Raw genomic sequence first — 26571 nt, 5'->3', positions numbered from 1 at the left:
TTATTAATGTTTGTTTAACATAATCTTATATGTAAGATAATATAGTGTTTTAGTTTTAATGACGGATAGAAATATGTTTGAAGTATTATTTTATAAATTTCGTGATATTAAAAATTTCTGTACAAAGCGCGAATAGTTTTACTAGTTAGAAAAAGTAAATAAAAATGAGAAAATAATTAGCAAGTGATTTAGCACCAAACTATAAGAAAATTTTAAATTAATATTGATAATAAATAAATATTTGTTTTTCTTTTTTATATTTTATGCATATTTAGTTTCTTCCCAAGTGTGCTAATGGTTAATACGGTGCTTCTCATAATTAAAAATAATTACCTCGCCTTCATCAGATCTGGTCGTTGTATGTAAATCTCCTTAATCTGTTCTTCGTTTAATCTTGCCTCTTGGTTGAATTCATTTTATTTTGTGCATCTTCGATATGTTTTCGTATTTGAATGAACTGAATTTGTTGTTTTTTGTTTTTGTTTTGCTTTTGTGGATTTAGGGTTGAGCCGCCTTTGCTTGTGTGCATCTCGATTGATTTATGGGGTTGCTTATTGTCTAGCTCACAAGTACAGGTTCAGTTTAGTGTTGCTGCTGATACTCGAAATTGGGATTTTTTAGTTTTTTTTTTAACTCACTAGGTCATTCCCTTGGGCGGGGTGAATTTTATAGGGCAATTTATGGTGTTCGTGAACCTATGGTATCTCTATCAACTTAGAATATTTTAGGTAGATATTTCGTTGAATTAATGTAATATTATCTGTTGGCATTGATAGCTTAAATGGTGCACTTGGTTGAATGGTCCTTTAGGTAGCAGCTATTAATTACCATTTGATGCTAAAAATAAAGTTCGTTCTTTTAATGGTGCAGCGATGTTATAGAAATTCTATATCTGCATCTGCCATTGTGGACTCATGATAGAACTCAATTTTCGAGTCGTTTACTAAATGATCCTGATGATATCTGTGCTGTAGATTTTGATTTCTAGGATAACTTTTTTATTAAGTTGCTTTTATCTCAATTAGTTCGTTAAAGAAACTTGTTATTTTTCATGATTATTCAGTGATGGAGTGTTAAATCACAAGTTATCAAGTGTAGTGAAAATGTGCCTGAATCCGGTTAGTTTGGATAGGTGTTATGTTGATTGATTGATTTTTACTTTATTAGAGAGTCCAATATCAAAAGCTCTGTATTGACCCCAAAATCCCATTGATAATGTTTGAAGAAGAACCGTGAGAGCTAAGGGATCACTATGATATCTAAGCTTACGTAGAGTAAGAGATTGTATAAACTGATATTGGAGACAAACTGAGAATGGTATTGTGTATAATGCACAACTCTAAGTTGCGTGGACTCTTCACTTTTGATGCCACACCCGTGTTAGATTCTTAATAAATACACTATTTTTGGAGAATCCGACACGCACCCATTGGCATTTTTGAAGAGTATGAACAACATAAATGCACATATAGAATCTAAGTTGTGTTTTGTGATGTCTTTGTTCCTGAATGGTGCTCGCATAAATTTGCAGGAAATGTCATTCTTAAAGGATATTTTCATTGATTCTGAAGCCCATTTTGTGGTGCTAATTGTACAGAGCTCATCAACATTTTCAGGTTTGGAGTTGAAATTTGAAACATAGCGTATCATATTTTCAAGCCTTTGATGACTCAGACTGAGACCTCATTTTAGTAACTTTAACGAGAGGTTTTGTTTGACTTATTCACGTGAAATGGCAGAGCTTTTCGGATATACAGCATGCAGACAATTATTGCAAATGTTCATTTCAATTATATTCTTCCATGTTTCCGAGTACATTCTGGCACTTGTCTTTCATGGGAAGTCGAATGTATCTTTTAAGTCGCTTTTGATAAGCAAACATTATGTACTAGCAATGTTTTGCTCCTTGATAGAATACCTTATTGAAATCTATTTCTTTCCCGGCTTAAAGGAATATTGGTGGATAAGTAATTTTGGCCTCGCAATGGTTGTTCTCGGAGAAATCATAAGGAAGTTGGCAATTGTGACAGCTGGCCAAGCCTTCACTCATCTAATAAAGGTTTATCATGAGGAAAATCATCAGTTGGTTACGAATGGGATCTATAGATTTGTCCGGCATCCCGGTTACTGTGGTTTCTTCATCTGGTCTGTTGGTACACAAATAATGCTATGTAATCCAGTATCAACCATTGCATTTACAGTTGTTGTGTGGAAATTCTTCTCGGGAAGGATACCTTACGAGGAGTTTTTCCTCAAGCAGTTCTTTGGTTCTGACTACGAAGATTATATGAGAAAAGTTCCTTCTGGTATTCCACTTGTGAGGTGATTATTCAACAAATCTTCTTCATTGCTCTACATATTCATGCCTAACGTCATCTGCTCATCGGTGCTGAGATAACACTGTTTATGAATTTTATCTTCTTAGACACTCTTTACAGTTTTCATAACATGAAGTTCGCCAGAAAAAGGTTCCTCCTAGATATAACTTCTGAGGTGATGCTTCTATTAACCCTTGTAGAGCGCGTTTATCTTATTTGTATCATCATGTTTTCATCGTATCATCTCTTTGTTAAGACTTAGGTAAACTAGTCTTATGGGGAGCTGTAAGTTATAACTGTATTTGTAGCTATGGCTGATGGGACAGTGTTTTTATCATACTCTTAAGGAGAAGAAAGGCTTTGTAACATTTTCTTTATTTGTCAATTCATTACCACATTTATGTACAGTCATATTTCTATTACGATTTATCGTCCTTTATAACAATATTTCATTATAATAGCCAAGCTTTTTTGGCCTGAAAAATTGGACCATCTAATATGAACCTAATAGATTTCCAGAACTATAAGCCAGGTACATGTAATGAGAAAACAGTAACTAAATTGGTAATATGTTAACCATGATTTCTAAAAGAGAAAAAAAAAAGCCATAATGTCTTAACTTTTTTTTTTTTTTTTAATTTTCATATTTGATATTCGTATTAAAGCTTGATTAATTCGAATTTACATTGGTATGACTCATTTTGAAAAAACGCTTCCTAACGAGGACTTTTTGTATAACAGTAATAAAGCCACAATGTCCATTTGATTTTCTACTATGACTTGAAGAAATCACTTGGACCAAGATTTCTATATGTTTTTACTTGCATTGATTGGATTCGTCAAAAATATTGTTAGATTCGTAAAATTCTTTTTTTAATAAATACACTATCTTTGAAAGATCTGATAACACCCTCAACAAAATCCGGTCAATCTATCAACTGAGTTGCTACTTAAGTTGAGTTTCGAATCAATTGAGCAACTAAGATTCCCGAGCAACTCAATTGGCTGGCACTTCTTCATAAGCATAGCACAGAAATTTGTGCTTAATTTCTGTTCCATCTGATGTTCTAACAACATGCCCATCAATCAAACTTCCTTAAAATCTATGTCAAATGACAAAAGACACTTCTTTATTCAAAAAACTCATCACTTGGGACCTTTTCTCCCTCTCAAACTCAACTCCCTTTGCCAAGATTCTAGATTCTTACATCAATACCAAGTCCCAGTATGTCATACAAACTGTCCATTGTCGAATTCTCAAGACCCATTATAGCTCCGAGGTTTTCATAAACAACAAGCTAATAGATACTTACGGTAAATCCGGGGTGTTAAAGTATGCCAAGAAGGTGTTTGATAAAATGCCTGAGAGAAATACCTTTACTTGGAATTCCATGATGAATGCATATACAGCATCAAGATTAGTTTTTGAGGCTGAGGAACTGTTTAACATGATGCCTGAGCCTGATCAGTGTTCGTGGAACTTGATGGTGTCGAGCTTTGCTCAATGTGAATTGTTTGATTCGTCGATAGAGTTTCTTGTGAGAATGCACAAAGAAGATTTTGTTTTGAATGAGTACGGTTATGGAAGTGGTTTAAGTGCTTGTGCAGGGTTAAGGGACTTGAGAATGGGAACTCAACTTCATGCCTCGGTTGCTAAATCGAGATATTCGAGAAGTGTTTACATGGGTTCTGCGCTTATTGACATGTACTCGAAAACGGGTGATGTAAATTGTGCAGCAAAGGTGTTTAATGGGATGTGTGAACGTAATGTGGTGTCGTGGAATAGTTTACTTTCTTGTTATGAGCAAAATGGGCCAGTGAAGGAGGCACTTGTGGTATTCGCTAGGATGATGGAGTTTGGGTTTAAACCAGATGAGAAGACATTGGCAAGTGTAGTAAGTGCTTGTGCAAGTTTGTGTGCGATAAGAGAAGGTAAGGAAATTCATGCCCAAATTGTGAAGTCGGATAAGCTTAGGGATGATCTTATTATATGCAATGCGTTGGTTGATATGTACGCAAAGTTTGGGAGAATTGCTGAAGCGAGATGGATTTTTGATAGGATGCCAGTCAGAAGTGTGGTGTCCGACACCTGTTTGGTAAGTGGTTATGCGAGAGTTGCAAGTGTGAAGACTGCAAGAGCTGTGTTTTTGGGGATGATTGAAAGGAATGTTGTGTCTTGGAATGCTCTTATTGCTGGATATACACAGAACGGGAACAATGAAGAGGCACTAAATCTCTTTCTTATGCTAAAGCGGGAATCTGTTTGGCCAACACACTATACGTTTGGGAATCTACTTAACGCTTGTGCAAATTTAGCTGATCTGAAACTTGGTAGGCAGGCTCATACACATATTTTGAAGCATGGATTTCGTTTCCAGAATGGACCTGAGCCTGATGTTTTCGTGGGAAATGCTCTCATAGACATGTATATGAAATGTGGATCAGTTGTAGATGGTAGCTGTGTTTTCACAAAAATGCTGGACAGGGACTGGGTTTCGTGGAATGCCGTTATAGTTGGATATGCACAAAATGGCCATGCTATGGAAGCTCTTGAAACTTTCAACGCTATGTTAGTATCCGGAGAGAAGCCAGATCACGTTACTATGATTGGAGTTCTATGTGCATGTAGTCATGCAGGATTGGTTGAGGAGGGGCGTCGATATTTCTATTCCATGGACAGAGACTATGGGTTGACACCTTTTAAAGACCACTATACATGCATGGTCGATTTACTTGGCAAGGCTGGTTGCTTAGAAGAGGCAAAGGATTTGATTGAATCCATGCCGATGCCACCAGATAGTGTGGTATGGGGGTCTTTGCTCGCTGCATGTAAAATTCACAGGGAAATTGAGTTGGGAAAGTATGTAGCTGAGAAGCTTTTGGAGATTGATCCTACAAATTCTGGCCCTTATGTTCTTCTATCAAACATGTATGCTGAACAAGGAAAATGGCAAGATGTCAAAATGGTCCGAAAACTTATGAGACAACGAGGCGTTGTTAAACAGCCTGGTTGTAGTTGGATTGAAATACAAAGCCAGGTTCATGTTTTCATGGTAAAAGATAAGAGACACACGCAGAAAAAAGAGATATATTTGATATTGAATACACTAACTAAATTGATGAAGCTTTCTGGCTATGTCCCAAATGCTGGTCATTTGGATGGTGATGAGGAGCAAACCATGCTGGATTTTAACTCATCTGAAGAGTTTGAAGAACCTGTAACAGCTGCCATTGCATGCTAAGTTTGAGCGGATTCGTCACTTTCGATGGCGCACCTGTGTTGGATTCTCTCAAAGTACACTATTTCTGGAGGATCCAACACGACATTTTTTGAAGAGCCCAAGCAACTTAGGTTGCATGATGGTAGAGGTGGCTTGTGGAAATTGCGAGCTCTATGTACTTGTCTAGAAAGAGTTGGTCAATATCTTTTAGACATAATACCCATTAAGACGCGTGAGATATATTTGGATGTCACGTAAGTCAAAAATGTGTCTTTTCCCTAATTTGAATAGTAAATCTTTAAAAAAAAAGTAGGGTACATGGTAGAGCTACAATAAAAAGGTAGAATAAAATATAAATTTGAATAAGTAGATATATGCATTCTATATGACGTCCTACGTGAATAATTTGCATCCTTTGTACATTAGTATGTATCTACTTTTTTAATTTTATATAAGATTCAATTCCAAATACAAAATTATTTGCATATGATACAATATACTTCTCCGATAAAAAAGATATATATATATATAAACATACTCTTTTACATATTTCAAACGGTTTATATAAAATAAGACTATTCGTCAATAATGAAACATAAAGTTAGAGAAATTACCCCTAAAAGAGAAACCAAAACTATCGATCCAAATACGCCCACGCCAATAGCAGATAGGCTTTTTTTTTCTATAACAAACCAAAATGTTATTACTACAATAGGCCGAATCCATCTCAATCTTGTGATGAAAATTAAGAATGTTGAGTGGGTCTCGGTGTATATCTCAGCACTGTAATTTTCATTGCAGTGCTCACCAATTTTCCACCATTTTAGCTGCTTCTACACTCACCTCAAATTCTTCTTTCAAAAATTTTAGAATCAGATTGAGGAACAGGAACAGTAATAGTTCTTGTTTGAGCAATAAAGTTTGTGATTTTGGGGTCAATTGTGTTCAACCCAAATCTTCAGATACCCAAAGCTCTTTGCTTTCTGAAACTTTGAGGTAATTTATTGTAATTTTAATCGTAAATTTAGTGATTTTGGGTAATTTTGAGGTATTTATAGTAGATTCTTGTTTGAGCAGTGAAATTAGGGATTTGTTGAACCCAAATGTTCATATAACCAAAGCTCTTTATTTTCTGAAACTTTGAGGTAATTTATTTTAATCTGAGCAGTAAATTTAGTGATTTTTGGGGTAGTTTTGAGGTTTCTATTGTGGATTCTTGATTGAGAAATGAAATCTGTGATTTTTGGGTAATTTTGGAGTTATTTGTCGCAGATTCTTGTTTGAGCAATGAAATTAGTGATTTATTGAACCCAAATGTTCATATAACCAAAGCTCTTTATTTTCTGAAACTTTGAGGTAATTTATTGTAATCTGAGCTGTAAATTTAGTGATTTTTGGGGGTAATTTTGAGGTTTCTATTGTAGATTCTTGTTTGGGTAATGAAATTAGTGATTTTCGGGTAATTTTGAGTTATTTATCGCAGATTCTTGTTTGTGCAATGAAATTAGTGATATTGAACCCAAATGTTCATATAACCAAAGCTCTTTATTTTCTGAAACTTTGAGGTAATTTATTGTAATCTGAGCAGTAAATTTAGTGATTTTTGGGGGTAATTTTGAGGTTTTTATTGTAAATTCTTGTTTGAGTAATGAAATTAGTGATTTTTGGGTAATTTTGATTTATTTATCATAAATCCTTGTTTGACCGATTTAGGGTCAATTGTGTTCGACCCAAATCTTCAGAGAGTGAAAGTTGTTTACTTTCTGGAAGTTTGATGTAATTTATCATACTCTTAGCAGTAAGTGGTAATTTATTGTAACTTATCTTCTTTGAACGGTGAATATAGTGATTTGTGGGGTACTTTGAGGTATTTATCATAATGTTCTTGCTTGAGTGGTAAAATGTTGTTATTTTGGGATTTGTTTTCATCAATGGTGTACAACCTAAAGCTCTTAACTTTCTGAAAGTTTGAGGTAATTCAACATATCTGTTATTGTTTGAGCATGAAATTGAGTGATTTATGCCCTCAGGACTTTAGTCAAAGTGGTAAGAGCCCAATACGTGACGTTGGGTTAGGCGCACAACACGGGTTAGAACAGTGACACAGTCAAAAGCCTGGTATTTAATTGTGGTAAGGGTAGAGGGGCGGGCCTGTCATCGGGCGAGTTTCGAACTGTGCACCGCTAGCCGTTGGGGATTTTTCGGTTATCAAAAGAATAAAAAATTCAGTGGTTCTGGGGGCTGTTTTATCAGTTGTGTTCAACCTGAATATTTAGATTCCCAATGTTTATTGCATTTTAATAGTTTGAGGTAAATCTTTTATTTCCCCCTTAAAACCTTTTGTCATTGAAAAGACAAATATAGAAAAGGAAGCTCTTTTGTTAATCCTTGATTTGTAGGCTTGTAATTGCTGAAAATGGAATGGGTGAATGGAAGGTTGGAAGCAGACCTTTATAAATGCAATAAGATGAAAGGGGAAAGTTAGTTAAAACTATAAGTTTGGATCACACTTTTGGCGTCAACAATATGTAAAGTTTATTGGAATATCATATAAGTATGGGCAGGTATGCCTTTCTGCTTACTAAACTGTGGTGTGTTGACTTTTCATTGTAGATCTAAAATAAATAGATAATGTTATTTCTCTCTTAAGTGTTTAAAGTTTTAGATGAGATGATTCACACACTTTAACTGGGCAACAGAGTAGAGAGTAGAAGGCCCCATGTTTGAGTCTTGTTTCCAATCATCTAACAAAATTGTTACACATGCTTGGCTCTATAGAAAGAATCAGGTGCTGCACAAGAGAGCGTGTTGTGACCTAAAATAAATAAATAAATAAGAGTGGCTTCCCCTTTAATAATATGAGTTCTTAGATGAGACGGTTACACATATAAATAGTTTCATCTGGACAGAGTATTTGGGATAGTTTTTGTTTTATGTTTAAATGAAGCTTACAAGGTCTAAGAGCTTTTCATCCATTGCATTGACATTGTAATGTCATTTTGTATTCTAGTATGACTCTCCTTAGAATCTCAACGCTAAATCTGTGTTCTATTTCATGTAAAGCCAATCTGGAACAGACGAAGAGCCTCCATCAGAAAGATTGCCAATTCTTACAGGTTTGCTCGTCCATATACTACTAGTGATAAAATTATCAAACAATATTTCATGTATGCTGAATTTATATTAATACCCATTTTCATTTATTCTAACTCATGAAGTTTTTTCAATGATTAAATGCTACGTAGATGCCTTGGTAGTTGTTGTCAGCCATTCCTTATGTCATAATCTTTGTTGCATTGCTATATGGCTCTTATGCCTATTCTTTCCTTTTGTAATTTCTTTTATTTTTCTCTTCCTGGTTACTAAAGAAAATGTAGGAAATAGGTGTCAAGATTTGGCCATTTCTTTTAGTGTACATATTTATATGTCTGTGTACGTCAGTCTTCAGTTATACTGCAAGGTCAAAGAACAGTCCTTAGTATCACAGCTTAAAAACCCTGTAAAAACTGTTGAAATATGTTCCAATACATGAGTCATCACAAAGAGAAATATTGTCCATTCTCTCATCAATTTGTTTTGTTGATACTTCAGACCTGTTCTTTCGACATACTTTTTACTTTATTTTTGTATAAGAAACAAAGTTTTGATGGGACTTCAACTCCTATCTCTTCTCTCTCTCTCTCTCTCTCTTTTTTTTTTTTAAGAAAAACTCCTATCTCTTCTCTGAAGTTCAAGTGTTTGATCCTTCTTTTCAACTGGAGCAATTTAGCCCCTGTAAGTGATGTTATTCCTCTTGTAGATTTCATTAGCTCCTTGTCTTTGGCTTAACAGCCAAAGCTTTGGTCATTTAGAGAAATGGCTCAATGCTCTATCAGTAGTTTTTTTGTATCTAGGAGCTTTCCCTTTGTCTCCTTTGTTCTCTGACAATTACTTCATAAAAAAAACTTTACTTTGTATAAGAAGATCAGGGGTAATCTAGCTGTGAATAGTTGAATGGCCAATCTGCAAGTTTTTTCTAAATTTACTTAGGACCTACAATTACTTTCTTCAATTAGTAATTTTTACTTCTAATTGTTGCTTATCATAAAAGAAATAAAGAGAGTTTCAATTCCACTTGTTATAATTGCATTGTAAATGAGAAGCAAATAGAGGATTCTCAATTATTTTTTTTCGTTTCAATAGGCGGGATAGTAGCTCTGGGGAAATTTGATGCACTCCATATTGGTCACCGCGAGCTTGCAATTCAAGCAGCAAAGAGAGGAATTCCATTTCTTCTTTCATTTGTTGGAATGGCGGAAGTACTTGGATGGGAACCAAGGTATAACTTCTGTTGTCTCTTATGTTTTACGCTACTGTCATAGAATGTTAAATAGAGAAATATTATCTCCTCGAAATACCAGAAAAGGACAGAAGGATGAACTTCGTCACGACTCGACTCTCACTGCTTCACCCAATCCTAATAGTACCTAGGATCAACTTTGAATTCTGAAAATACAAAAGGAAAGAGGATCATCACATCAGGGAGTTTTATCTTGCATTCTCTTAGTGTATGCAAGTCTTAACTTGTAGCAATATTCCACCCTAGCTCCTCTGCTTTAGCATAACTCTATGGACCTGGTTGACACGTTCTCCAAAGCACTAGATAGTAACATTCTTGAGTTTAGGAATTTCTGTTAATAGGATGATCAATCAGAATATGTACAAAGAAGGAAGAATATATATCCATATATTTTAGTTCATTTAAGTTTTAACGAGAAGCATAAAATAAAGAAATCAATCTCCACATCAGTATATTTTCCGACAGGAAAACTTAAGTTAATGTCCTCTATTCTTTTTTTCACTGCTTTTTGCGACAAGTGAAAGTTTGTGATGATTCCTTATAGCTTTTTGCTGTATCTTGTCCTTCATCTAAAATTCAAAGGATGTCCTTATCAACATGTTATACAATCTTGATTTGCTCCTTGGAAATAAAATATTTTCAAACGTTATTCTACTCAAGTAATATATAGGATTAGTCATGGTTTAGAAAATTTGGTGTTTGAAGCTGGAAGGTGTTTAAATCTGTTGAGTGTATCCTCCTAACCTTACTCAAGCTTACTGAGAAGTTCCTTTTTTGGTTAGTGGTCTTTATGAAATGCCATATCATGAAATGAGAAATAATATTTGTGAGCATGTGCATATTTTCAACACAGGGCTCCCATTGTTGCTGAATGTGATCGCAAAAGGATTCTTTCGTCTTGGGCTCCTTATTGCGGTAGTATAATGCCAAGGGAACTCCAGATAGATTTTTCAAAAGTTCGATATCTTACGCCTTGTCAGTTTGTGGAGAAGCTCTCCAAAGAGCTGGGAGTACGAGGAGTTGTTGCTGGTATGTTGTAACATCCTAACTTGATATAGAGATTCCAATATAAACTAACAAAAGATAAAGAAGATGATGATATCTTGATGACCTCAGGCGAGAATTATCGTTTTGGATATAGAGCTGCTGGTGATGCATCAGACCTTGTGAAGCTCTGTGAGGAGTATGGATTAGAGGCTTATATAATCAATTCTGTCATGGACACAAATCAAATTTCTGGAGACTTGAACTCTAAAGACGGTAAAGAGAGAGGGCAAGTATCATCTACTCGTGTTAGGTATGCCCTTCACAAGGGAGACATGAAATATGTGTCAGAGCTATTAGGTCGGAACCATCGTCTTATTTTAATGATGGAAGACCAAGAAAGGTTTACTAGTGAGAGAAATAGGCTGTCTGCTCCAAAGTCTTGTTTGTTGAATCTTGCACCTAAGGAAGGTCTTTATGAGAATTGTTCAGTTTTGATTGACAAGAATGTTATTCCCTGCAGAGTAATAGTTGATACAACATATATTCATTTGGAATCCTATGAGGTAGCTAGTTTTTCCTGTGTTACTTCTCAAGACTTAAAGATATTGGGTATTGACTTTGGTAGTCCAGAGTTAGAAGGGGTTCAAATTTTGTAATTCATTCCCGATAATTTGTTAGTGCAACCATTTCTGAATGTCCTTCAGTGTTTAAGTATGAGTATGATTTTTTAAGCGGTACCTTTCTGCTAAATTCACATTCTTTTTACGGGAACATAGCTGAATTTACTGATATTCTAATATCTAAGAATCTGATAGTGTGAATAGAATTGAGATGATAAAAGTGCAACAAAATAGCAAATATCATTATGTAATGACTTTTGACCATTACCATACATAATGGATTTTGTTCTATCACTACAAGTAGATTGGTTAACAACTTGGTTACTATTACTCTTTCATTGTTTGAGTGTTCTTGTATTTGTTCTAATTAGTGAAAATCCTTTGATTATAATCCTGTCGTACTTGATTGAATATTATCCTTTCCACCAATATCTTTAGTGCTTGAAGTCTATTTCCTTCAATTCATTTGTAATTGTTGAAATGTGTGAACCATCTCATCATCTATAACTTTGAACTGTCGAAGCGGAGGTGCATATTGCCTTAAAAAAGATGTTTTGTCTCATCTAAAATCTTAACATAAAAAGTTAACACTTTTGTTTAAAGTTTAAACAGTACTACAGTAGTGAATGCAATATGTCTATAACTACTGTTGGTGTCCGCTTACTTTGAGCATGTTTGAATCCTTATAAGGAGTGCTTCTTGTAGACTTCTGCTCTCTCATTCCTGTTAGAGTGGTTTTACCTGATTTTAATTATCATTCCCTCACTGCTTATGAAAATCTTGTTCATCATCATCAAGTAGGTGGTTATCTGGAATGTTTTGTTTCACGGATAAGGAAATCTTGCTGTGATCTTTAAGAGTGTTGTTTGACAACTGTAGAGGATCAAACTAATGTCTGGATTCAGACATGTATAAAGTGGAACCAAGGTCTTATATTAGGCTGTGGCATGTAGCTTAGAGAGAGAGAGAGAGGGAGTTATTAATTTGAAGGGATTGTAGAACATGATGAATGTTGCTTGGAAGTCTACAGATCTTCATATATTAAATTCAGGAAAGTATAGTTTCAAATTTTTCATTGGAAGCAGGGATGGTCTTGTTATTCAAAGGCTCTTGGTATTTGGGTTCCTGCAGTGACACTTTTGGGTTCATTTTGTGGGTCTCCCAAGGCATTGTCTACTAAGCTATTGCCCATTGAAGCTGGTTAAATTGTTAGCAGAATGTCACCATGATGAGACAAGGGAGAAGCTCAGTAGTGGACCGCTGGTTCTTCAATGATCTTTGTCCACTTTGTCGGTGCATCAAGTTGTATGGTACAGAAGGAGAAGTGGAGTTCTCCTTCTCAAGTACGAACATTTTCCTGCTGTGTTTCGTGTATCTTTTCTGTTTAAAAAATTGTGTTTTATATGTGGTCTTATTGAACATATACTAGAAGCTGCACATTGAAGGATGATCCTAGACCTACTTGATGCAAAAGGATCTTGCTTTGAGGGGGCTTGGTTCAGTGTCTTGATAAATTTAGATTGAAGGTGTTGTGCTGCCATTGTTGGAGATGTATTTCTGGCTTATGCTTTGATTTGAAGCATATGTAGGAAGTTTTGATGGGCCTAAAGAGGTCATGAAAGGAAACTCACCTGCAAATCTTGGGACGATGCAACCCTGAATCTACATACTCGTCGCCTGGGTCCTGTAATCTCATTGCTTCAATCTAGAGATCTTGCAAGCAGGTATGACCGTATGAACAATAACTGAATCCAAAGTTTAAATCAGTACGTAGAGATTATAGAGTATTAGACTTAGAGACATGTAGTAGATTCTGGCATAGCTAAGAATCCTATTTGACATACTACCATGCTAATAATGTACTGGAAGGATGCAACTTTCTATAAGGTCAGAGGGCCTGAGGCTGTGATCCTATTGTGCTATACATCGAACTCTACATAATTTGAATGTCATTGAGATCTTATTGAAAGACTGCTCCCAGGGATTTGGTCTAGTGGTAAGATTGCAACATGTAACGGTTAGGTTAGGCACACGTTACAGATTTGGTATTTAAGTGGAGAAGCCCCTTGTCCATCGACTTCTGAACTGTGTGCCACTGGCCTTCAGAGATTTCTCAGTTCTTTCTAAAAAAAGATTGTGGAATACTGATGCTAGCTCAACTTATTACTTCTATTCCTCTTTGTCCCTTATGAATTATGATCCAGTGACAAGCCTATGAAGTATTTCAGAGAAGAATGATATTTAAAGGTACTTCCTGAAGTGAAGTTCTTTCTTTGAAAGATCGGAAGATATCCTACACACTCGGCTATATCTTGTAAAGCGATGGTGCTGTGGCTAATTCTATATGTGAATTATGCAATGGGATTGTGTTCTCCTGCCCTGTTCCTTCAGGTTTTCTCCACTAAAGCTATGATTCTCGTGTCGGCCTTCATGTTGTTCCTGACAAATTTGTTCAATAGGAAGGGGCTGTTCTTTCTTCTTCTTTATGATCCTTTTGGTGTATAAGGACTCCAGTGATCTTTTATGGATCTTCTTATAAAGTCCTGAATTTGCTTGATCGTTGTCTATTCGCATCTGGTGTTCTTTTGCTACTTGAATCAAGATTTCAGCTAATGTTGTTAGATTGAGGAACTTCTTCTACTGCCCAGTTTTAGCTAAATCTACATGGTGTTTTGATATCCTTAGAGCTGGAATTTGTTGTTCCTAGGGAGCAGCATGAAGAATCCTCTCTTTACTTCAAAACTTGCACTTTGCTCTATGGGTCATTTTTGCATCACCCTAAACTAGAGGTCTCGGGTTCGAGCCCTAGGTTCATGTTGGGAGCATCGCCCCTGAATGGGCCCTGCAGTCCGTGATCTGGACTCAAACGCTGAGTATGGAGATAATTTGTTGGGAGTACCACCCACGAATGGGTCATGCAGTGCGCGATCCGGATTTAGTCGGGGTTTCAATGTGGACTCCGGACACTGGAAGGAAAAAAATCATTTCTGCAAATGAAAATCACTCTGAAATACTTTGCTGACATGAAAGTCTGCAAAAGAGAATAAGATTATGACTATTTGCAAACAATTATTTGGTGGAAAATTTATGATGTTTACATCAAATTATGAGTATTAAATGTATTAATTTGTTATTAAGTGACAAGAAGATATGTAAATGATACATATTATTAAATTGACCTAAACATTGAGTATGGGACCCTTGTGTCAATTAGTGCCAACAATGTAATTGAGAGTCATTAATCTTCCCTTATCTTAGGATACCAAAGGCCAAATAATGAATAATAAAATAGTACATAGAATAAAATGTGTTTAATGCGAATATACTATATGTTAGTTGGAATTTAATCATTTAATCTTGTAGGAGTCGTTTGGTAAGATGTATCGTAACAAAGGTTGAATACAGTGCATTGCTAGTAATACTGAGATTAATATTGTTGTCATTAGTTATGTTGATATTATTTTTTATGAATGATTTGATTTACGATATAAAATCAATAAGATAAATTACGATAAAAATAGTATCGAATAAAATATATTATTATTAGAATATAAATAATATCTCGTATTGTTATTTCCTTTATTACCTCTTACCAAACAACCCTAATGTTGGTAGATATTATGCTTCATATGTTGGTAACCACCATATTTTAACTACTTCTAATTTAATATAATATTTTAAATTAAAAATTAGAGAGTAATTTTTTTTATAATATAATAAAAATATATCTTATGTTAGATAAAAAATCATATTATGTGCTCATAATTCTTTATTGTTCAATCTTCTTATTCAAAATGCTTACACTAAATTAAAAATATTTAATACATAATTTTATTTTGCTAAATCATAGTATAATTATTATAATTACTTGTATAGTCCAAAGTATTATAAATAGAAAAAACAATCACAAAATGAAAAGATAACTTCTCTTTCTTTCCAGTAAGATCAGAACCATAAACTTCTCCGATGGCCGGCGCCGGCGACGATTCTCATCTGCAGAACGACGTCGTTTCAGTCCACTGTATAAACGACAGTCTCGGCGACGATGAGCTTCGGGCCGTACTGTCGATACTTGGAGACGACAAAGACAAGGAAGTTTTCGGGCTGGTATGTAAGCGGTGGCTTCGTATTCAAAGTACTGAAAGGAAGAAGCTTTGTGCTCGGGCCGGGCCTCACATGCTCAGAAGAATCGCGGCCCGATTCACTCGATTACATGAGCTTGATCTATCTCAATCGGTTTCTAGATCTTTCTATCCTGGTGTTACTGATTCTGATCTTTCAGTTATTGCTACTGCTTTCTCTTGCTTACGAATTCTCAATCTTCAGAACTGTAAAGGTTCGTTTTTGTATTTTTTTCTGAAGTTTTATAGTTTGAAATTTGTTGAATTTGAATGGTCATTGCTGAAGTGAACCTGAGCTACTGCAGGAGAGGCCAAATGCACCAATAAGTAGTCGTACTCGTATACGTAGTGATACTTCACATCTAGTACCGATTTAAAATCTTGAATTTGTCTCTGTGTGGGGTGGTTGAGCGGGCTACACACAAACCAGTTGAAGGGGTCAACATTTATTATATATATACACATAAAACTTAATTTTAACCATGTATAACCTGATCGGATGAACCCCTGGCCCCTTATTAGCTCTGCCCCTGTCTGTGTGAGGTGTTGAATGTATTGTTCCCAACTTGGACATAAAGGTTTTGACCTGATGTGGCGAAGACTGCCTCTTCCTCTTTTCTATCTTGTAAATAATGGGTTTTTGTGATGAAAATGGAGTAATGGGGTTTGTGGAGGATCTTAGGGGATTTATGGTTGTTTTTTTCAGGACAATTAATTGCAAATTTGTAGGATTTTGTGTTTCTGCCTAAAGATTTTGTCTTTTTTTCTATGTGGTTTTTGTAGTGGTAGGAACAGGCTATTATATCATATGTATTCCATTTTTCAAGAGAAAGTGTAACTTTATTGTGAATCTAAGGCTCAGATGCTTCCTTGACTTAACTTGCACGGTTTTATGGTCCAAACGTACAGGCATAACAGACAATGGATTGGCTGCAATTGGATCAAGTCTGTCTTCTTTACAGTCCTTAGATGTATCCTACTGCAGAAAGATCACTGACAAGGGGCTTTCAGCTGTTGCTGAGGGGTGTCATGACTTGAGAACATTGCATCTTGCTGGCTGTAGATTTGTCTCAGATTCATTAATGAAAGCTCTCTCCGAGAATTGCCATAATGTGGAACAGATAGGTTTGCAAGGATGCACCAACATTTCCAACTCAGGTCTCTCTGTTTTGGTTGAAGGTTGCCGGAGGATAAAGCATTTGGACATTAACAAATGCATCAATATTGGTGATATTGGGATATCTAGTGTGTCTGAAGCTTGTTCATTGACACTCATGACATTGAAGTTGTTGGATTGCTACAAAGTTGGTGATGACTCTATCTTATCCTTGGCCAACCACTGCAAAAATCTTGAGACACTCGTTATTGGTGGTTGCCGTAACATATCAGATGAGTCCATGAAGTCACTGGCAGCTTCTTGTAGTAATAGTCTGAGGAAACTGAGGATGGATTGGTGCTTGAATATTACAGACTCTTCATTGGACTGCATCATTTCCAAATGCAGAGAGCTTGAGGTTCTCGACATTGGCTGCTGTGAGGAGTTAACTGATGCTGCATTTCAACAATTAGGAAGTGACAACTTTATGTTGGGGATGAAGATTTTGAAGGTCAGTAACTGTCCAAAGATCACTGTTGAAGGAATTAAGAAGCTTATGAAGTCATGCAAATTTCTTGAATATCTAGACGTACGGTCTTGTCCCCTTATCACTAAAGCAGGGTGTGAGGAGGCTGGAATTCAGTTTCCTGAATCCTGCAAAATAAACTTCACTGGAAGCTTATCAGAGCCAGATGTGTTACTTTGAGCAGTAGTTGTTTTAGCAAGGTCTTTGAAGGCCTGATGGGGATCATACAGTGAAATTATCACCTTCTTTGCCTAAGACCTAAAATATGACTTTGGAAGCTCCTGATGTCAGTCCCTTGTTCCCATTAATTTGCCTTTTGTTAAGCACCAAGTTTTTCTGTTGTAGATTATTCCCTGCTTTTCAGTTATTTGATATCAAACTCCTGTATATCATCCTTGTAAACTACTAGTTAGCCCCAATGTTTGCTGTAGGTGTTTTCAGATTGTGAATGAAATGAATCCATTGCTGCTAGCTTGAATGTGAACTTATACCAATATGATGGTTTAATTGATTACACATCTTGTACAACCTGTCCAATGATTCTGTTGGAATAGTTCAATCACAACTGCCTGCATTTATATTTGCTGTATTAGCTGGATGCCACAACCAATCTGATGAACAATTTCTTCTTTTATCCTTCCACTCCTTACTCTTATCAACTGCCTGCATTTATATTTGCTAGTTCAGGTTTTGTGTGTGTGAGACGGTGCTCATCCCCGGTTGGGTTGTGTTAGCTGTAACTGCTTATAGTTTGGATTTGGAGCCATAATTTTAACTAATTGGCCAAAGAAGTTTATCAGACTGCAAGATAGGAACCAGTGTTCTGATTGTATAATGACTTAATTTATAGAAGATTCTTAAATTGATACAGTGTGGTTTCCGGCGTCAGCATATTGAATTACAACATGGAAATATCCCTCAAAGTGACTTAACAATTTCAACTGCAGATTTTATATCTTATTTCATTTTACCCAAAAGATGAATAATTTGAAGACGCTATATATCATACTAAAAAAAACTTGAAGGCAGCAAAGCCTGTGAATGCAGTATTAAATTTGCATATAAACAATCTAAAATGCTAATCCTGAAACTAGCATATTGTTCTTGTTTTCATATCTATCACTTGGATCATAAAGTCTACTCTAAGGATAAGTAGAAAGCTAAATGAATCAACAAAAAAAAATCAATCTATCTCCACAAGTTTTATAATAAATTTATACATTCGTATCTCTTGCTATCTCAAAAAAGAAAATAAGTCTATACAAAAGCTACCAGTTTTAGAGAAAAAAAGTCTATACATTCCCATTAACTCTTAAGGGCTTAAGCCTCCTTTGAGCAATGGATCTAGTTACAAAGTTTTATAAGATCCCTGAATTTGTTTTTGCATGAACGTTTTACATTGAAGAACGAGCTCATTGGAAAAAAAATGTGTCTTCATAACTTGCTTGAGCTGGAGATTGCCTGCTGCAGATATCTCAGTGTCTTTTGATGATTGAGGAATCCCATAAACCAGAACTCAAAATCATCCTCTGTAATTACTTGTATATACTTCTGTGATGGCTTTTGCATATTTTTGCTCTCTTTTGCTTTCATTATCTTACTTATTGGGATGGTTACCTGCCATTGTGAACCAGTTAGATTATGCTTTACGTGGTTAGAAAATTAAAAGTTGGAAGAAAAATGGAGCATAGTATACCTTATAGTAGATTCTAAGCAACTTTCCAGTTGGAGATAAGAGCTTTATTGATCTCTCGCTGTAGAAAGCAATCTTATCGGTAGAGATGAAGAGAAGGCCTGCTATTGGACCAGCTGTCGTTGATAAATAGCATTGACAAACATTCAATAGCTTTTCATCATCTCTAACACTGAACTTCTGCCTGAATATTTTCTCCAACCCTCCTAGTTGAAGGATTTTTGCTCCAAGGCTCAATTTTCCCTTTAAAGTTTCTGTTAGTTTCGGGCTTAGGCTCACTGCACAATCAGAGTACATATAAAATCAATATTTTCTGTCATGTTTACGTGAATCTTGTACTTATTACTCACTTCTCTGATTTCTTTAGATTTACACTAGTGTTTGGTCATGACTTCACTTGCAAATACTTAAAGGTGAAGTTTGTCCATCAGTGTTCGCAGTTGGTGAACATTTTAGCATTTGAAAGACTGCTATAGTATGGAATTAACTTGTCTGAGTAGCATTTTTGAGTGAGATAATTGTTTTCTCCTCGAACTTCTTTTTTTTTTTTCAAACGAACTCATGTCCGGACACAATTTCAATTCCCAATTACTCTTTTCTACTTTAAGTTCAAATACTTATTTTTCGACTTAAAACAAACTATTATCTTAGTAATATTTTCAATAGATATATTTAAGTCTTTTATAGAGAATTTTTAGCGCTTACCATGCTCGCGGATGCTTTTTACAAGACAATCCACCCTTTCTCCCAATTTGTTCATCTTACCAATGACATATCGTCCTGCATATTCAAGAATATTGTTATTTTTATGATCTCTTCATTCAAGGTTTAGATCAAGTTGATTCTTCATCAAGGAACCAGGGAAATACTCACTCTGCTTAATTTGAGACAAGTTCTTTGAAGTTGAATATGGAACAATATGGTCTTCGCAAGCAGATAAGGCAAGTAGTCTTTTCGGCTGCCTATCAAGTGAACCTACTGATGAACTCATGGGAATACCCACCGAATTTCCACAAAGTAAGTTCTTCATTGTGATTCTGATTTGAGGTGGAGTATTACTGTATTTTGAAGGTATGTGAGAAGTATTTAAGTTCGGTTGATGGTTTAAAAGCATTCCATATAGCATTATATATAGGTGCTTGCAGAGGAGTTGGTGAATCTTTTAACTGATTGTTGCATGAGTCAGCTATGGGTCATCTGAAATAACCAAAAAAGGTCATGTATATGTTTTTTCAGAATTTTCTATTGTATCAAGAAGAAACAATAAGATATGAGTGTCTTCAATGATCTTTTTGTTGATTGAAATTTGAAATATTCTACAAAACTATCAAAGTGCAGTGCATGTTCAACCACTCCCTTTATTTTCTAAGTTCGTTTTTATATCTTTTTCTCTTTGCTCTTAAAGGTAATGAAAGTGTCTTCTTTTAGCTGTCTGGTCAATTACAGTAAACTAAATCTCATGCTGACTCATTTTGTCATTAAGATTTGTGTGAACATGTGTTCTTTTCTTAAAGTTTTTAATCAGTTGACAGATTTGCTTTATGATGCTGCCTTCTTTTGTAAGTTGAGCCAACCTATTGAAGTCATCTCTTCATAACTAGTAAGGTAATTTATTTACGCTTAATTGACTCAATTTCTTTCCCATGATTCTTTATGATTAAGCATTTGTTTAAACTAAAAGGGAAAAGGGTCTGATATACCTCTCAACTTTGCCATTTAAAGCTGATATACCCCTTGTTATGAAAGTGACTCATATATACCCCTACTTATAAACAAATGGCTCACATATACCCTTTTCCTCTAATGCAAATGAAAAAAAAAAGATAATTTTAATCTAACTTTTTTATTATTTTTTTCTACAATATATAAATTCCATATGAGTAAATTTAATCCTCGTCAAACATATTTTTTTGACTTTTTTTTTGTTTCAATGACTAATTTAGAATTATTATATTGATAATCAAATTTATTTATGTTTCACTAATATTCTTGTAAAACTTATTGTAGATGACCAAATTTTTTTCTTCGAATACAAAAATCAAATTACAATATAGACTTTAAAGAATGAAAGAAAAAAAACAAAATAGGAATAAGAAACTCAAATAACTATGATAAAAGAAGTCAAAAAATAATTTATGTATTAAAAAAATTAAAATATACTTTGAACTTTGTTAGAAGAATCATATATACCCCTAAATATTTAAAAAAAAAAATTAAAAGTAATAAATATAAATTTAAAAATAATTTTTTTAACTTCCGTTAAATGAACGGTTTATGTGAGCCATTTTGTAACGGTAGGGGTATATGTGAGCCGTTTGTATAATGGTAAGGGCATATATGAGCCACTTTCATAACGAGGGATATCAGCTCCAAATGATAATGTTTGACCCTTTTCCCAAACTAAAAAGAAAAGGGACATTGTTGAGAATCATATTGTTACCATTAGGCTAGCCGCCACGTTGATCTCAAGTTAGTTTTACCAGTCTTGTATGTTAAAGTTGACAAGATGAAAAATTCGAATTTATGACTGTTGTTGTACAGTAGTGATGATTCATAGCCACCACTAGCCTGTCCCGTTAGGAACATGCGTGGGTGATCGTTAAAGTGTTGCTTAACTAACTAGGCAATGGAATATAGTCATTCTAAGATCTCAATCCGACATGTAAGATCTATATTACATGTGCTTGTCTGGATTGTATGTATAGGCCTTCTCCTACAAGGCAGTTATTCTTATCTTGCTTTATTTTTTCTCCATCTCATCCTGATGTTTATGGGCAGGTTATGTAGTCATTCATGCTGATCCTATGTGGAACACAACACACAGACATATGATTTAGAAGTTTCTGGTAAACTAACTTATCTTTTCCCTAGTTTGACCATATATCTTTTATCTTTGGACATCAATCCTATGAAGATTCTAAAAGAAATAAAAGTATTTAACAATTAAGCATAAAAAGATAATAATATTTTTTGATTCACTTTTCATGTGTATCGTTAAAACTACTTATATAATTATTAAGAAGTTATTTGTAATAGTCCCTCTGTTACATATTATATGTCATTGTTCTTATTAGTCCATTCCAAAAGAATGGTACCTTTTATTTGGAAATATTTCCGTTATTTGTAGTTTTGATGATGTAACAAACTCAGGGACCTTGTGAAGGTACCAGGTTCTCAACATGAACAGCTCGTTGACTACCAGCTGGAGAAGGTACGGAAAGTTGGTGCAAATTTCCCAACTGCGTCAGAAAAGTCAGATCTTTCCAACCAATGGCATGAGTTTAAGGAAAGGGACTTGTCTATACAATGTCACTTTTCTTAACATTGTTTTTTAGTTTTTGCAACTTGAAAAAACACTCTCAAGAACTCTTGCAAAGGCTATAGAAATCAAAGTGAAGAATTATTCTAGAACAACCAAAAACCCAGACGTATATTGTGTAGTTGTTTGAGAATATATTCTTTTGGTCTTACATTGTAAACTGATCCTAAATCTATAAAGGAATCAGTGTGCTGAGTGTTGAAATTTTAAGTTGTCTAGAGTGATAGCTTAGTGGGTAAAATAACTTCTACTTAAGCTCATCAAGCAATAGAAGTTATTGCTTGTTGGTGAGATTAAAAACTTTTTCTCACATTTGTGTAACTGGTTTTACTTTTGCTTGCGAAGATTAGTGAAACAGTTGTGTAAATCCTGTGAGACAGATCGTGGTTTTATTCCCTTGAGCAAGGAGGTTTCCACATAAAATTCCTGTGTTGTTAAACTGCATTTACTTTCTGTTATATTCTTGTTTGTGTGTCAAGGGACCTGGTCCATTGACTGATAGTGGACACATAGATTCTAACAATTTCATTCATATTTTTTCATTTTACCCTTAATGTCGTGCTTTTTTAGTCACAAGAATCTCATGGTAGGTTCAAGGCCACAAGTCCAAACGTTCTTTTCTTAAACTTTGTGTTGAGTCAAATTCCACCACATAGATTGGCTAGGGGAGAATACTATAATATGTTTGGAATTCTGTAACGTGTTTCCATTCGTTTTTCAATTATATTATCTAGCAAGCTAGTTGGTCAATTTTTGTTGGAAAACGAGTTTAGTTACGCAAAGCTTAAATAAAATGAGCACCCAAGGGTGTGGCGTTGTGATCAATGAAGTGGGCTTGAGAACCATAAGGTCTGAGGTTCAAATTCCAGCTGATGTTTTTCCATTTGTCTAAGCCATGTTGGATTGAGTTACCTGACACTTGTGTTGGTAGGAGGTAACAAGAAGTGTTGTGCCTTCTTTTGGATTGTATACCCTACTATCATGGTTTATCTATGGTACTGAGACTCTTCGAAATTCCTGCCACACACATGTGGTGTGAGATCAACACCGGATTTTGATCACTTGGGGTAATTTGACCACATCTATGATCGAGAAGTATAGATTGATTGTATTTGGTTTGTTTTTTGGGTTTATGTCATTAATATTTAGTTATATGAAGTTTGAGAATGCTTTGCTATTACACAAGATATCAACAGCAAACCAAGTGTAATCCCTCAAGTAGGGTTTGGGGAGGGTAGAGTGTACACAAACCTTGTATATGTTGGAGGCATGTCGGAAGCATGCGTAGGACTAAATTGAGTTAGTTGTATGGTGTGGGTATTTGCTTATTTTCTACGAGGATCAAAATGGATTGTGGTTTAGAGAAGGGAAACACCTGTTATTATGAACTGGTGCTATGATAGTAATAAAGGGGTCATGATCACAACATTAGTGATTTTCTGCATGGTAACAAAAGAGGTCGCAAGCACAACACATGCCTCGCCTCAACAAGGCACGGTCCAAGAGGCAGTAAGCCCAAGCTCAGAAATCGCTATTGTGAGCCCTCTGGCTTCAATCGCCACTCCGTGGGGCTGCTGAGGTACTATGGAACATGTTATAATAACACTGGCTGCTGAGGTACTATGGAACATGTTATAATAACACATGATTTACCTCTCAAATCTTAGATTTTTGGTTTGGTTACCTATTTGATCAAATTTCACTCAAGAACCAGTGCTTGAACTATTGAGGTAGTTTGAGATATTTGACACTACCGTAGACTCTATATAGCCTATGGGTGGTGTGATTACGCTATGGGAATATGAATCAAGACTCACTATCGATGTCATGAAAATGGATGGATAGTCCAAAAGATGAATTAGCCTCCTGTTTGCATTAGTTTTACAATAAGTCTATACATTCGTATTAACAACTAAAGCTTAAAGCCTAAAAAATCTAAAACCTCCTTTGAGCAATGGAGCTAGTTACAAGTTTGAACAGATCTGCAAATTTGTTTTTCTGCATCAACATTTTACATTGATGAATGGGTGTATTAGGAAAAAAAATAAAATAAAAAACTATCGTCTTAGCTGATTGAAGTTCGTGAAAGTTGAAATTGCCTGCTGCAGATATCTTAGAGTTTTTTGATTATTAAAGAACCCCATAAACCAGAACTCGTAATCGTCCTCTGTAACTAACTGTATATACTTCTGTGATGGCTTTTCCATATTTCCACACTCTTTTGCTTTATTGATCTTACTTATTGGGATCGATACCTTATATCGAATCCTAAGTGACTTCCCGGTTGGAGATGAGAGCTTTATTGATCTCTTACTGCAGAAAGCAATCTTATCAGTAGAGATAAAGAGAAGTCCTGCTATTGGCCCTGCTGTCGTCGATAAATAGCATTGAGAAACCTTCAATAGCTTTTCGTCATCTCTAACGCTAAATTTCTGCTTGAATATCTTCTCCAACCCTCCTACTTGAAGAATTTTTGCTCCAAGGCTCAATTTTCCCTTCACAGTTTCTGTTAGCTTCGGGCTTAGGCTCACTGCATTATTAGAAGTGGCGACGTTAATGACATAAGAATCAATACTTTGTATTGTATATACATATAATTACTGCTTCTTTGCATGAGTTTTAGTACTTCATGACTCACTTATATGTGTTCTTTAGGTTTACAATTGTGTTTGGCCGTGGCTTCACTTTCAAATACTAAATTCATTATTTGCAAGTTGAAGTTTAGCCACCGGTATCATGAAGACTCGTCAAATATTGAAAAAAACTGTTTGAGGATTATTTGGTTTTCAATCACAAAACCTCAACTGTTTATTACCAAAGGAAAAAAAAAATACTCCTTTTCAATTTTTCTTTTCAAGGGTCATTAAGTAATACTCTTCAGAACTACTACAGTATCGAGTTGATTATTCATTAAGAGACGGAAAAAATACTCACGTTGCTTTAATTTAGATAAGATCTTTGATGTTGCAGATGGAATATGGTCTTGACAAGAAGATAGGGATAGTAGTCTTTTAGGCTGCCTTTCAAATGAACATACTGCTGAGCTCATGGGAACACTCACCATATTTCCACCGATTAAGTCCTTCATTTCGACTTCTGATCTTGAAGAGGATTGCTATATTGTTAAGATAACTGAGATATTATTATGGTTTGGTTGATGGTTTTAAAGAACATTGCTTGGAGCACTATATATACAAGTTGATGATGACTGTTTCATGAGTCAGCTATTGGTCATCAGAAATAAGCAAAAAAAGATCTTTCTTTTTTCTTTTTTTTTTGAGAGTTTTCTTTATCAAAGTGCAGTGCATGTTCAACCACTGCTTTTTCTTCTTTGTTTCTTTCCTTCTGCTTTCAGTCTATTAATTTATATTGGTGGGTGTAAATCATGGGAAAGCGGAGTACGAAGCTAGGAATTTCTTCCTATCTGCCTAAGCTACGATGGACAGAATTACCTAATACTTGATAGATTCACACAGACCGAAAAGTGGTGGTTGAACACCGTTCGTCAAAAAATTATACTGTGTATATAGAACATCATAACTGAATATATTGGTAAGAAGTTACTTGTTATAATCATTACTTCATATATAGATGAAAAAATTATTTTTTATACTTACATTTAGTCTTGAAGATGTATACTTGGTGGATTAGCACAAGGTGACCTGGACAATACCTTCATAGAAAAATAGTATATTCCTCAATTTGCTGCAAAGGTCTTGAAACATGGATCCTTTTAGCTTTATTTTTCAGTTACAGTAAAACTAAATCTTTTGTTGCCTTATTTTATTATGAAGATTTGTGTGCACATGTGGTGTTTTCAACTTTTGTGTTGGCAGGTCTGCTTTGTGATGTAACCTACTTTTACTAGTTGAGTAAAAAGTAAGGGGAAAGCTTTCCATTTTGAAGTCATCTTGTCATAACTAGTAAGGTAGTTTAATTCTTCACGTTGATAATCAATATAGCTACCTCATTACCCCCTAAACTTGGCATGGTTTATTCAGTGCACTCCTAAACTTTTCGTAGTTCTTATTACTCCTAAATTCTTCTGTATAGTAGAATTATCCCGAGTTAGTTTTCTTAGGTTTGTATGAGTTAAGGTTGACAAGATAACGATATGAATTATGACATCGAAGTTAAGTGGTGGTGATCAACCAGCACCACTGGATTGTCCCCTTTGGAACATGAATGAGTCATCCATGAACTTCGATTTGCTGCTCGATAAATCAGGCAAAGGGAAAAAAGTAGCCATACCAAATATTTCAGTCTATTATATAGGGCCAATAGTTCTATGATTATATTAACTTCTCTTTTAAGGCAGTTACCTTATCTTA

At 35.1% G+C, this 26571-nt stretch overlaps 6 protein-coding genes across 18 annotated transcripts; 4 read left to right on the top strand and 2 right to left on the bottom strand.

Moving 5' to 3' along the window:
- The first annotated feature begins 250 nt into the window (after positions 1-250).
- Positions 251-2740, top strand: LOC107015732 (protein-S-isoprenylcysteine O-methyltransferase A-like). Of its 11 annotated transcripts, none has more exons than XM_015216116.2 (4): positions 258-358; positions 503-569; positions 1532-1616; positions 1740-2740. In XM_015216116.2, the coding sequence occupies exons 3-4, from the start codon at positions 1535-1537 to the stop codon at positions 2324-2326; spliced, it is 669 nt and encodes a 222-aa protein (XP_015071602.1). In that variant the 5' UTR covers positions 258-358; positions 503-569; positions 1532-1534; the 3' UTR covers positions 2327-2740. The 11 variants fall into 11 exon arrangements, with proteins under 11 accessions (XP_015071603.1, XP_015071607.1, XP_015071602.1 ...); XM_015216115.2 differs by having other exon boundaries at positions 503-575; XM_027916721.1 differs by having other exon boundaries at positions 503-580.
- A 343-nt stretch (positions 2741-3083) lies between these two features.
- Positions 3084-5923, top strand: LOC107016214 (pentatricopeptide repeat-containing protein At2g13600). Its single transcript, XM_015216707.2, has one exon. The coding sequence runs from the start codon at positions 3431-3433 to the stop codon at positions 5558-5560; it is 2130 nt and encodes a 709-aa protein (XP_015072193.1). The 5' UTR covers positions 3084-3430; the 3' UTR covers positions 5561-5923.
- A 215-nt stretch (positions 5924-6138) lies between these two features.
- On the top strand, positions 6139-11782 carry LOC107018371 (FAD synthetase 1, chloroplastic-like). Of its 3 annotated transcripts, none has more exons than XM_015218835.2 (5): positions 6139-6535; positions 8603-8655; positions 9722-9857; positions 10732-10907; positions 10995-11782. In XM_015218835.2, exons 1-5 carry the CDS (start codon positions 6291-6293, stop codon positions 11519-11521), a joined length of 1137 nt encoding a protein of 378 aa, XP_015074321.1. In that variant the 5' UTR covers positions 6139-6290; the 3' UTR covers positions 11522-11782. The 3 variants fall into 3 exon arrangements, with proteins under 3 accessions (XP_015074321.1, XP_027772272.1, XP_027772271.1); XM_027916471.1 differs by lacking the exon at positions 6139-6535 and adding an exon at positions 7076-7104; XM_027916470.1 differs by lacking the exon at positions 6139-6535 and adding an exon at positions 7172-8103.
- A 3606-nt stretch (positions 11783-15388) lies between these two features.
- On the top strand, positions 15389-17756 carry LOC107015582 (F-box/LRR-repeat protein 2). Its single transcript, XM_015215896.2, has 2 exons — positions 15389-15821; positions 16516-17756. Exons 1-2 carry the CDS (start codon positions 15452-15454, stop codon positions 17406-17408), a joined length of 1263 nt encoding a protein of 420 aa, XP_015071382.1. The 5' UTR covers positions 15389-15451; the 3' UTR covers positions 17409-17756.
- Positions 17757-18403: 647 nt separating this feature from the next.
- Positions 18404-20398, bottom strand: LOC107016041 (putative GEM-like protein 8). The gene is made up of 4 exons (XM_015216516.2): positions 19795-20398; positions 19627-19701; positions 18925-19199; positions 18404-18845 (listed from the first exon to the last, which is right to left on the bottom strand). Exons 1-4 carry the CDS (start codon positions 20045-20047, stop codon positions 18663-18665), a joined length of 786 nt encoding a protein of 261 aa, XP_015072002.1. The 5' UTR covers positions 20048-20398; the 3' UTR covers positions 18404-18662.
- Positions 20399-24065: 3667 nt separating this feature from the next.
- Positions 24066-25529, bottom strand: LOC107016040 (putative GEM-like protein 8). The gene is made up of 2 exons (XM_015216515.2): positions 25175-25529; positions 24066-24770 (listed from the first exon to the last, which is right to left on the bottom strand). The coding sequence occupies exons 1-2, from the start codon at positions 25326-25328 to the stop codon at positions 24298-24300; spliced, it is 627 nt and encodes a 208-aa protein (XP_015072001.1). The 5' UTR covers positions 25329-25529; the 3' UTR covers positions 24066-24297.
- Between the last annotated feature and the right edge of the window lie 1042 nt (positions 25530-26571).

Source organism: Solanum pennellii, chromosome 4 (assembly GCF_001406875.1).
Source record: "Solanum pennellii chromosome 4, SPENNV200".
NCBI classification, from domain to species: domain Eukaryota; kingdom Viridiplantae; phylum Streptophyta; class Magnoliopsida; order Solanales; family Solanaceae; genus Solanum; species Solanum pennellii.
The sequence above is the reverse complement of the archived record's forward strand: the minus strand, read 5'-3'. Positions and strand labels throughout refer to the sequence as shown.